The sequence below is a fragment of the Pyrus communis genome, chromosome 8, assembly GCF_041283825.1.
Source record: "Pyrus communis isolate YQ-2024b chromosome 8, ASM4128382v1, whole genome shotgun sequence".
In the NCBI taxonomy this organism is placed as follows: Eukaryota; Viridiplantae; Streptophyta; class Magnoliopsida; order Rosales; family Rosaceae; genus Pyrus; species Pyrus communis.
Window position 1 is genome coordinate 14426469 of NC_142572.1, and position 12829 is coordinate 14439297.

Consider the following 12829-nt stretch of genomic DNA (forward strand, 5'->3'; position numbering starts at 1 on the left):
AACAACCATACCTGTATTAGATGGCATAGGAGCAATAGGAGCCTCCGGTAAAGGTGTTTCCACCCTTTCCGTGGGTTGGGTGTATTCCTCTTCCTTGTGATTTGATTTTGATGGTTGAGGGTCCGTTCCAACCTCCTTGTCACTTCTCAACATGATTTCCTTGGCAGTTTCAAATTCTCCCTTCTGATTTGCAATGGTTGAACTAGGGAGTTCGCCTTGGTCGCAAAATTGTCCTTCGAACTCCGCTATCTACCCAATTTGCTTTTCCAGAGTAGTAAGTAATTGAAAAATCGTATCATTATCATTTGAATTACCTACATTACTTTGGGCAGGTTGTGGTGGCTGCATAGGCGTTGAATAGAACTCCTCATACGGCTGCCAATATCCTTCTTGTTGAGCCTCATTGTCTTGATTTTGTAAGCCCTGCACCAAACAAATTAATTCATCAAGCTTTTGGTTATAATTTATTGACGAACTTAAATTTGGTTGGGCATATTGAATATGAGGTTGTGGTGGCTGCCAATATCCTCCTTGTTGAGCATTTTGAGGTTCCCACCACATAGAGTTTGAATGATCACTCCAATCCGAATTGTAAGTATTGGAAAACACGTTATTCCTTGATTGAAGATTAAATATATCAACTCTTTGCATTTGGGACCTTTCCATGAGTTGTGACAAAAGAGAAGCATTATCAAGTGCCATCTTGTTCTTAACAAACAAAACACAAATAAAAAAAAAACTAAATCTAAAAGACAATACAGAAACAAACAATCCAAGGGATTAGCAAATTTTCTAATCCCCGGCAACGGCGCCAAAATTTGATGCGAGATTTATACGCACACAAATTAAACCCTCTTTTTATCAATTGTAGTATAGGTGCAAGTAGGGATCGTTCTGGACCGGGGATTAGGAGGGATTGTTAATCACTTGGATTTGACTTAAAAATGTAAAAACATAATATAAAACACTAAACTAGACTCAAAGAATGTAAAACTAAACTTTAAAACATTAAAACAAATCAAAAGACTCAAAATGCTTTTAAAAACACAAACTAAAATGCTATACTAAACTCGAAGAATTCAAAACTAAAAATAAGAAAGATTAAGACTAAGACTTAAACGAAATATGGGGGGATTGATTTTGGACGAATTTAAACTAAAATGGATAGATTGTAAAGAAAACAAATTGTAAATATGAAATTGACGGAAATGAATGGATGGTATGGCTAGCTAAGGGGTTCATCTCCATACATGTTACACTTGCATAATAAAATGATTTCCAATTGCATTTCAATAAACCATGAATTCTCAACACCCCGGGTTAATTAGGTCCGCTTAAATTAACCGTCAAGTTTTCCTTAAGTTAATGAATTGGATGATTGCATACGACAACCCAAAGCATTCCTCACAAGTTTCCTACATGAATTGCATAATAGAGAAACAAGCAAGAATCATTAAGCATCATGAAAACTATAAGTGTTGACGAGGCATTCGTTACTATGATTGCATGAAACTTATGCCAAGAATTCGTTTAACGCGATTGTTTATAAGCAACCTTCACTACTTGTGAATATAAGTTCATAACGATTAGGTGAAACTCACTTATATTCTAGCGTCATATTCATGCATGAAAATTAAGCGCGCATTCTTAATAAACATACATAAATAAGTTATCAATCAAACGGTTAAACAAATTGAATCCACAACTTATGAAACGCAATTAGAAGTAATCAAATCAAAATGCAAGCATAAACATATATTTCGAATCCCCCCCTAGCTAAAGGGGGGTTTAGTTCCTCATACAAAACAAAGAGAATCGAAATTAAACATTGAAATCAAAGAAACGCCTAAACATTCCAACAACTCAAACTTGAATTGTACGAACGTTTAGGCTCTCTTCTCTTCCTCTTTATTGTAGCATAAGGTCTAGGGATAATTGGTTTGGGGGATGGAAGTGTGGAATGGAAAAGGAGTGGTGGAGAAGTGGAAGGGGAATGGAAAAATGGTTGGTGTTTGGATTAGTAGGGAGGGGGGACTCACGGCTAAGGAAAGAATGGAAGTGTTTGAGGGGTGTTGTGTTGTGAATGAGATGTTTTGAATGATGGGAATGCAAGGGTATTTATAGGAGGAGTGGAGATGTATATGGCTATTTGTTTAAGGTGTTTGTGTGGAGGAATTATGGAGAATTGCATGTGGAATGGCTGCAATGATGAAGAATGAAAGCTGGAAAATAAAAGGGAAAGCTGGAAATCTGAAAATGCAAATGGGAATCCTGAAATGCAAAGGTGGCCACGGTTTTGAGTGTGTTTTGTGTTGGAAATGCATGTGAATGCATGTGAATGTTGTTTGTGTGAAGTGTGTGTGGGTTAAAGAGTGAATGGTGGTGTAATGATGAAGTGTGATGGCTGAAAATGTCAAGGGAAATGCATGTGATTGCATGGCAAAGAATTTCAGGATGCATGTGTGTTGGTGTGTTGTGTGATTGTTTTGTGGTTTAAGTGGCTTAATTAAAGAATGGGAGTGCATGTGGCTTAGGTGGTGTAATGATGAAGTGGGAATTGAAAGAATGTGGTTGGAAAGTGGAAGGGAAGGCACGGCACAAAGGGGGAAGTGTTGGAAATGCATGTGATGCATGCCAATGTTGTCTTTTGGTGCATGTGTGTGTTGAATGGTGTCCTTTAATTATGCACGGTTTAGGGCTGTTAAGGGGAGAGAAATGGGAGTGAATGTGGCTTAATGATGAAGGGGGAAAGCTTGGAAAGCATGTGGCAAGGTTGGTTGCATGATGATGATGCATGTGAGTTGAAATGCATATGTTTAAATGGTTGAAATGTGTAGATGATTATGAGTATGATAAGTGATAAGTGAATGATGTATTAAGTGATAAATGAATGATATGTTAAGTGATAAATGAATGATATGTTAAGTGATAAATGAATGATATGTGGTGAGTGATAAGTGAATGGAAGTGATAAGTGATAAGTGAATGGTTTGATAAGTGAATGATATGATAAGTGAATGCTTATAATAAGTGAATGATATGATAAGTGAATGATTTAAGTGTTTAAAATAGGGAACAAAGCCCTTCCTTGCATGGCAAGGAAGGGAGACACAAGGAAACACACGACAATGTCCTAAGGCTGCAAGGAATGTTGTTTTTGTGTTCTAAAATGCGTAGGAGTCTTCAATGATGCTTAAACATGAGGTCTTTTAGGATTTAACTTTCCTACTTCAAGTCTTTAATTTCGTCCATCCTTTTGGCTCCAAGCATATGATATCCATTCCAATCTCTAATTTGCTCCAAAAGGCTCCAAAAGGCATCCTTTTGCATACCTTGCCCTTAGAACCTGAAAACACACAAAAGAAGCATAAAGGACTAAAATAACTAGAGAAACATAACGTAAATGCACGAGAACAAGCCATTTAAGTCGCATGAATATGCTCCTATCAGTCGCCTTGCGCCTTCCCCCGCCTTCTCATCCTCCAATTCTCTCCTATCCACTCACCAAGTGAATCTGGTGACCTTGCCCACCATCTTTCTCTCCACATTATCCTCTATCCCTCCCGCTCTGCTGCCACGCTCGCACGCCACCTAATTCCAAATTTTTTAGTTTTAGTCTTTTGCAAAATTTGAATTTTCTGCATTTTTGTTCTTGGGTTCGGATTCTGAAAAAATGGGGTTGGAATTCATTGAATTTTTGGAGTTATTTATTGTTTGGTTGCCTAGAAAACGAGGGAAAATTGATGGGAAAGCTGGGTAATCTGTTTTAGAACAAATCTGGGTAATATGGGTAATCTAGGTAGGGTGGGGTGAGGGTTTGCGGGGGAGGTGGGGGTGGGGTGGGATGGGATAGGGGGGTTTGGGTTGCAGGGAAGGGGAAGGAATCGGTTATGGGAGGTGAAGAGAGTGGAGGAGAAGGGTGGGAGTTACGGGGAAGGGGAAGGGATGGGTTTCTGGGATTTTTATTTTGTTTATTTTGTTTTACTTTTCTTTAATTAATTATTAATATTTTAAATTTTTTAATTAAGTGTTTAGCCACGTGGCACAAATGTGGCAGCCACGTTAGCTCTTAATGGACCAATAGATAGAAAATGTAACGGATGTATTATATTGAAATAAAATAGTACTTGAGGTATGAAAATGAAATTTTTTGAAGATGTTGTATGAGGTTGCAATACACCTTAAACCTGAGGTGGTAAAGTGTAATTTACCCTACATAATTTTTCCCTTTTCTTATCTTTACTTTTGTTTATTGCCCTGACACCATCATCTTGAACAGCACTGGTTCAACATTTTTTTTTTATATATACATCCAGACATTCCAGAATTGAATTCGTACAAATTAGAGTGGGTCCATTCATTCTCATAAAATGAGAATCATCATGTGGTTAAGATTCTTAAAAAAAAATAAAAATAAAAATAAAAAATAAAAAACTTATTATGTTTATCTCTGTATTTAACTCATGTTCAATCTAAAGTATTACAGGTTTTCAGATTGGCCTCATTCTATTAGAACATTGCCTCCTTCTTCCAAGAAAGCAAATGAGCAAGAGATTTTACAAATTGGGAAAAAGGTTACAATTGAGGAGTTAGGCTATTTGGATCCTGATTTATATGAGGTATATCCAATGCTTTTATTTTATTGTGTTCAATCAAAACCCTTTCAGTTGTTTTTAACTCATTTGATAAAACTTACCTATTTAATAATTGGTGTGTGTGCAAATATAATTTTTTAACATTTTACAGAATGATATGTTTTTTTGCAAAGCGTCAATCAAGCAATATAACACAATGTATGAATGGTGGTACACTGCTTGTCCTACATGTGCAAAACAAATGTACAAAGATCCGACAAGTGGTCAACTAATTTGCCAAAAGCATCCAAATCAGATTCCCACTCCAAGGTAACAACTCTAAATTGTATTTCAATTTTATGTCTTATGAATCTTCTTGAGCACATATTGCATTAAATCCAAACTTTTTTACCAATACAAAGTTACAAAATAATTTGCTGTTGTTTATTACTTTGATAAATCACAATTGTTCAACATATTATTATGTGTCTTATGAATCTTCCTAAACTTAGATTACATTAAATCCAAACTTTTTTAAAAATACAAAGTTGGAAAATAATTTGTTGTTGTTTATTACTTTGATAGATGATAATTGGTTAAAGCATTATTGTATCGCAATGCACTTTCATAGATGAGCATTCTTTTAAATGTCTATTCAATGTATATTTTATGTTGGAAAATACTATAATGATTATACCTTCATGAAAAAAAAGGTATTAAAAAATAATTAAACATACTGGATACACTAAAATAAAGAATCATAGTATACTTCAATTTTAGCATATGGTTCATCTTAACATTAAACTACAACATTTAAAAAATTAATACGAATCCAGCTTTAAACTCATTAAAGAATTCATGCTTTCTAATCTATGCATTATGTTTTTAAATGAGTTTTTGGTCATTGAAGATGAAATTGACGAGATCAATGCTCTAATTATTGGGAAATCAGGTGAAATTTTTTTTGGCATGCCCTGTAACGATTTGGTTTTCAATCAAAGATCAGCAGACCAAAAACAATTGCCAAGTGAGTTTCTTAGGCTTATAGGACAAAAACAAATTTCCACCTTCGTTTTGGAAGCAAGAGAAATTCGTTGAACTCAAATGATTTTCTCATTTACAACGTTTCTGAGGACCTAACCATTAAGCCAACAACTCCACAATCTCTGGCCAGAGAAGTTACATTCTCTTCTACAATAGTTTCATCTTTCACTACACATGTTGACACAACTGGCGAATCGCATAAAAGATAGAGAGTCAGTTAGAAGAGCTCTTTTTATAGGATTTGAAAAATGGTTATACTTTGCATAACAATATTTTTAATTCCATCTCAAATTGATCTCAATCTAATCTAAATTTATGTTTTCAATGTTTTTAATATTTTTAATACAGTGAAGTAGAAGAAATATCTGAAACAAATATACAAGGTGTTGATTAGGTTCTGATCAAGTTGTTGAAAAGAAAATCCTCCCCAATCAACTCAAAAACAAATCTTGCTCCACACAAAAAATAACTAGGTAACTTTGGATTACTATCAGTTTTTCCATGTTATAAATCTATTCATCTCCAAAATTTATTGCAACTGTTTTAACGTTTTGTTTCAGTTTGAACTTCCTGCTTTTTTTCTTTTGATGATCCAAATTTTTTCTGATGATCCAAATTGTTTTATTTGCAGTGACTGCTTCAAGGAAAAAGGTTTTCCTGAAGTGTTAAAGGATTTTACATGAACTCCCCATTTTTTTTGTGTATATAAGCAACGTGCTATTCAGGGATATTCTATGTTCAAGTAGTTATACAAATGAAGCACTGGGATGACTGTCAATGGGGAATACTAGGCTAGCCATTTTTGTATATCAATGACAAGGCATTTGATAATATCTTTTTTGTAATTAAATAAACTTAGACAACTTTGTAAAAATATTTGCTCCATTTTCCACTTAATGTTTATCTTAGTCTTCACTTATTTATATGTTAAAAACATAATCTATAGTTATATTTTCGCTCCTGCAACAACTTGGGGGTAAAATTTACTAGTTACAACTAAGGCATAGTTCATGAAATCTGCACCATCAAGCATCAGGTGAATGTACCAAGTAAAACTAATCGGGTTATTCCGATTTTGATATGCTCGCTCAAGCCATCTACAATGAAGAATGCTAAAGGTTTAAAAGCCAAAAAAAATGAGATTTGCCTAAAAACTCAATCAAATGGATGATTGGGGAATAATATTATGAAGCCCACCAGGCAATATTTTGGCCAAGAGGGCATCAAGCAGGCCAAGTGAAATCCCATCCCAGCCCATTTTCTAGGGCCTAGCACCGCTACTTCATAAAATAATTCAAATCCAACAGCTCATAAGGTAACTGCTAGCTGCTAGCTGACGTCAGCTACCCGTTAGAATTTTCTTAGGTGAAATTAAAAAAAAAAAATCTAATTTTTTCTATAAATACTTATCTCATTTATATTCCATTTCTCACATCCTCTTCTCCTTTACATACTATATGTTGGGGGACTTTTAGGTCGAGGTGGACTTGGGCTTTGAGAACGTCATCTTGTCTCCCTTGGTGCAGATTCGTTCCAAGTCTCGGAATATCTCAAAAGAGTTAACTTGTCTTAGGAAATATCTGGATAACATCAACGGCTCGAATATATCGTGATTGATCTCAAAAACGTTAGTTTGTCTTAGGAAATACCCCGATAACATCAAATACTCTTTTTTATACACATATACCTCGCTCAAAAATCCTATTTGAAAAATTATGGAATTATATAAAGATAATAATCTGGAGACTGATTCATTTAGTGTAGGTAGCACTAAAAAGTTATGTTCGGATAACCTTATTTTAATAATGGTAGTAATTAAATTAACCAGTAAATTTAAAGATAAACTTTAAACTAATAAATTATTGAGAGGCTATGTTTAGCTCCTACGTTAGAGATGATATATTAACATGACCTATCACTGTTCATTTAAAAAAAAAAAATTATTGCAAGGCTATAATTTTGAACAAGATTATGTTTAGCACCTTCAGTTAGAGACAACGTCAATAAAAGTAAAAATGTTGAAGCAAAATTAGATCACTTGACAAGTACTTGTTTGGTAAAAAAAAAGTTCAAGTCTTGGAATAGGAGAAGCTGCATGGGATTGGAATTGGGACAACATAAGGCATTTTCTTCTTAAATAAACAATGCTGACAAAGAATCATTCACTATCACTATCAGATGATAACTACAAATTGATCAACTCTTAGTTGAACTTAGTTTGCAATTTTCACATAGATGTGATTATTGAAATGTATGAAAGACTATATGAAAATGAAAAAAAGGGAAGGGAAATGAAGTTAAATACTTAGGAAATACCCCAATACAAAATACTAACATAAAAGAGATACGAAATACAAGAGATTAGGCAAGTTTAGACCTAATCGAGCAAGTTCTTGTAGGCTGCTGAAGTGTTTGAAAATGACATTTTCTCAAATGAAATATATAATGAATAAGGAATAAGAAAATAACACTCAACTCATAACACAAAAAGATTTTAATGCTCTACAGGCTACCTTCTTTCAAATTCCTTATGAAAATGACATTTTTGCTAAAGTAAATATCCATTTAAATTTTAAGTGGAATAAAGGCAATTGAGCCTTGTTTAAATCTAATGTTTATTTTGAGTCCAAACCGAAATCAATTGAGCTGGTGGTAGAAAGGGGTTTACATAACATTATTCTTGAAAGTGATTCACTTCAGACCATTTCAGGAATTCGGGATGCTTCTCTAAATGTCTCTCCTTTGGGACCTACCATTGAGGATGTGAAGTTCTTGCTAACTTTGGCCATTGAAGCTATTGCTTCCTATATCCGCTGCCAAGCCAATTCCGTAGCTCATCGTTTGGCTCGATTTGCTCTCCACTCCGATGGTGAATGTTGCTTGGATTGATAATCCTCCCTCTATTATTAGGGATGTTATTGTAAAGGAAGAATCCTACTCTTGTACTGTCGAGCCTCTTATGACGCTTTCAATGAATTTAATGCCGTTTTATTAAAAAAAAAAAAAAAAAAAAACCAAAACAAAACAAAAAGAATGTCAATGGCAGCTTCCTCCTCCTAAACCTTTTCATTACTTGTATTCATTTGGCAAAGTTGTGCTCAAACCACCATGTATTAGTGACATGAACTCTTCGTCTACCTCTTCGACAATTGAAGGAGGCGGTTTGTTTTGGCATTGGAAATCGACTCTTGTGAATTTCATACAGAATTGAACAGTGTCTCAAATGTCTCAAACACTCTTAACTATGAGCTGCAAGCTTTTTAAGAGAAGTAAGTTTTCAGGTATTGAATATTTGTTTCTAAACTATCTACGCAACTTGTTTTGAACTTTGAGAAAAAAATGAAAATAAAATGGTCATTTCAGAAAAAATGAAACAAAATGTTAATGAATTTCAAGTCGAATTCTTTGCCGACCGAATGAACTAGCTTGACACACAGTTGTGGTCAATGAATCAATTGGCTTATATACCGTTGGTAGATTAAACTCAAAATCCAAAAATGATGCCCGAATTTATATTCACTTTTGTTTTAAAATTCTTCATTAATCTCAAAATTTTCACATTTACAAATCATCGAATGACCAATTTGCCCAACCGTCCTCACCCAGATTCGAATTCAAATGAAAACGACATGCGAGTCCCAAAACCACGACATTGATCATCACAAATCTCTCCGAGAAGCACTCCTCCAAAAGCCGGCACCATCGAATCGGTCCCACATCTCCTTCTCCAACAAATCAGCGCCCTCCGATTCATCCTCGCTGCCCTTTCGGTCATCTACGTCGCCGTCGCTGTAGCTGCTCGCTCTCCTCAAGAATTCGTCGTCGTCGCTATAAAGCCCGCCGCCGGCGAGCCCATTGGGCCTGGGCTGCAACAGCGCCTTCTTCTGGGCCGCCAAGCACCGCCGCTTGTTCCTCCTGTGGGCCAAGGCCCTCCTGCAAATACCTTTCGGGACTTTGTACACCGTCAATATCAGTAAATTCATCACGCTGAACGGGCAGCAGCAGCACACCGCCGCGCACTCCGCCGCGGCGCCGCCGGCCACCTCGCCTACCCTGCGCCTCTCGCGAGGCGGAGGCCGAGTTAGCGGTGGCGATAGAAGCAAAGCATCCCGTGTCATCTCTGAGCCGAATGGCAGAGGAGATTTTAGATTGATCGGGAATTGAAATTGTTGGGAGTAGGGATTAATGGAGAATTGGAGGCGGGGTAGATTGGGTATTTTGTGGATTCATTGTGTTTCATGGGGAAAGATAAATTTTCCCAGAAAGCTAGAGAATCCAAAACCCAAAATTCAGAGAGAGAGAGAGAGACAGGGGGGAAGACAAATGCGAATGCCAATGCGAATGGATGTAGAGAGAGAGGGAGAGAGAAACGGACGGGAGACAGAAGGAGAAGACAGCGAAACGGAAGGGATCCAGGGAGGAGCGAATCGTTAGGCAAAATCGTAATTTTAATGAAGGATGACTCGTGTAATTTTTATTTTTTCGATTCTTTTAGTTAAAATAATTTTTGAGATTATATCTAAGTTTGACCAACATCAATTATTTTGATCATTTCGTGAAAAAATTCTATTAAATAAAGATCAAAATGATAAAAATACCATCAGTTTAATAAACAATGGGTGAAAAATATTTGACAAAATTTGATGTATTTTTGTCAGTTTATCCTTATTTAATGAAGATTTTCTACATAAAAACTAAAATAATTGATGGTGGACAATTCAGGACAATTTTTATCAATTTCAAATCTCATAAATCAAAATGAATAATTTTGCTAATTTTAGGAACCATTTTGACTAAAAAACCTAATTTTTCACACTTGTTGATAAAAAAATGTTACCTTTTTTAAACTTATCCGAGACCAATATAAAAAGGTAACTTCAATATAAATTCAGTTTTGTAAATTATTATTTTGTGATAGAATTGAAAATTTTATAGAATCATAGAATCTTAAATTATAATAACTAAATCCGTTCAATAATGTTACATTCAATTTTTTTTCACACTTGTTGAATAATCTACCTATATAAAAAATAAATCATTTTCAGCTACCTATATTATAGATATGTTTTGCTTGTAATCTACCTCTTCAGATTTAGTTGTATTCAAGTTTGTCTTAAATATGTTTTGCGTGAAATTTTTTGTAGTTAGGATATAGATATGTTACGGTTGGACTCAATTTAAGAAACAGCTTGGATTTTTGGAGTGGATTTAATTGCCTAAAAATAAAAATTAAGGTAATCTTATGATGGTCATCTATTTAAATTATATTTTGGGGTGGTTATTAATTATTAAACTAGTATTTAAATATTGATTAACGTGCTTATTTTTTTATTAGTAACACATCACATAATTTACAAATGTGGTTTAAAAATTCATCCACCCTAACATTAATAAAAGGAACTATGAAACCCATCAAAGTGTTACAATATTTAGGCTTACTTAAGTGCTAGACTAATGTGTTTTTCTTTTGCACTGAAGTTCGAATTTCAATCCCCGTAATTAAAATGAATTTAGTTAAGTGGCAGACCTTCCCGCCTCCCCTCAGTATATTTCCCACAGTGCCGTCTCTTTACTTCTTTCTTCCTTCTCTCCCTCCGTCCCTTTATGTTTCCTCCCACCTCCCTATCTCTCAGATTCTTCCCCCCCCCTCTCCCTCCGCCTTCCCGTCATCCCTCTACATCTGCCTCTCTCTCCCCTTTCGCCACCCCCGCTACCTCGTGTGACCTTTATTCTTCTGTTTTCTAGTTCAATTTTCTTTTTTCTTCAATTTTTCTCAATTTTTTCTTTGTTTGCTCAGACACCTTCCTTCCCCAATCTTTTCCCTTCTCCCCACTGTGCTTCAAGTGGCGACTAATGATTAGGTCTAAATGTACAACGGAGCCTCCAATTAAATTTAGGGGTGTGATATCCACACACCTCATTTTACTTGTCACACAACTTTTTAATTTTCGACCGTCGGATTAGATGAATTTAAGAAGATCAACGGATATAAATTATCAAATGGTGTGTGAGAAGTAAACACACCCCTAAATTTATTCTTGAGTTTTCCTAAGGTCGTAGCTTTTACAGTAGCTTCATCGATGTTACCTACCAAATAAAAGGCATGCTCAACAAGACCGTCTAATTCCTACATTTTGTCTCTGTGGACTGAGGAGAAGAGGTGATAGAAGTAATCACTGATTTCCTGCACATATAGATTCTGACTTGTTTTGTCAATCTCTTTACTTGTAGGAATATCTCCGGTATTCTATTTCCCTTAATTGTAATGTTTGTGCATTTTCTATATTCTTGTAAATCGAGCAATGTACCTTATATATTGGAGATGAATAGAGTCCTCAAAATAATCGAGGTTAGCCATTGAACTGTCTCTCTTCTTTAACTTTGCGTTCAATTGTTGAGTAATCTTTTATGGTATCAGAGACTTTGACTCATTGCCATTTTTTTTTTCCCGATCCTCCTTCTCCGTCACAAGCTTCCCAATGGCCGCCGCCATCACCACCACCACCACGGCTGCTGCTACTTTTGATGCCTTTCCATCCGTCTCTCACTCCATCAACATCAAACTTGACTCCTCAAACTATCCCTTATGGCTGGCTTAAATTCTTCCGGTTCTCATGAGTCGTCAATTACTCCCCCTTGTTAATGGCTCATCCAAGCGTCCATCGGAGTTTCTCACCGACCACAATGGCAAGGTCACTACCAAAGCCAATCCCCAGTACCTGACTGGGTTCACAAGGATCAACTTGTTATTTCGTGGATCAATCGCCCCCTCGGCCACTGCCCGTTTCCAGACTGCTCGTACCGTTTGCCTCGCTCTCCAACAAAGGTAAGATTCTAAAAGTCAAAGTCGAATTCTTCATCTTCACCAATTTTTTTTTTTTTTTTTTTGTTTAATTTTGATTTTAGCCGAGTACCCTCGAAACATTTATGACTAGTAAATTCATTATTTTTCAAAATATATTTTAACAAAAAATATCTAAAATAAATAAAATTAAAAGAATAAAAAAAAAGCCAATTGCCCTGCATAGATGTGTGACAAAAAGCTAGTATATACAGTGGCGGAGCCAACATGAGATCATTAGCTGCTCATGACCCTAATAGCTTCATAATTTTAATATGTATTTACTTGTATATTTGTGTATGACACCATACATGATTGCGACAAACTGAAAAAATAAGTCAAAAACACTGAATTACAAACCACTATTTCT

The 12829-nt window shown here is 35.6% G+C and overlaps 1 protein-coding gene across 1 annotated transcript; it reads right to left on the reverse strand.

The window, feature by feature from the left end:
* Window positions 1-9127: 9127 nt before the first annotated feature.
* On the reverse strand, window positions 9128-10051 carry LOC137716837 (uncharacterized). Its single transcript, XM_068456206.2, has one exon. The coding sequence runs from the start codon at window positions 9734-9736 to the stop codon at window positions 9278-9280; it is 459 nt and encodes a 152-aa protein (XP_068312307.1). The 5' UTR covers window positions 9737-10051; the 3' UTR covers window positions 9128-9277.
* Between the last annotated feature and the right edge of the window lie 2778 nt (window positions 10052-12829).

Bases quoted from the DNA above. Each gene is read 5' to 3' on its own strand.
- LOC137716837 (XM_068456206.2), bottom strand. From the start codon at position 9,736: ATGACACGGGATGCTTTGCTTCTATCGCCACCGCTAACTCGGCCTCCG.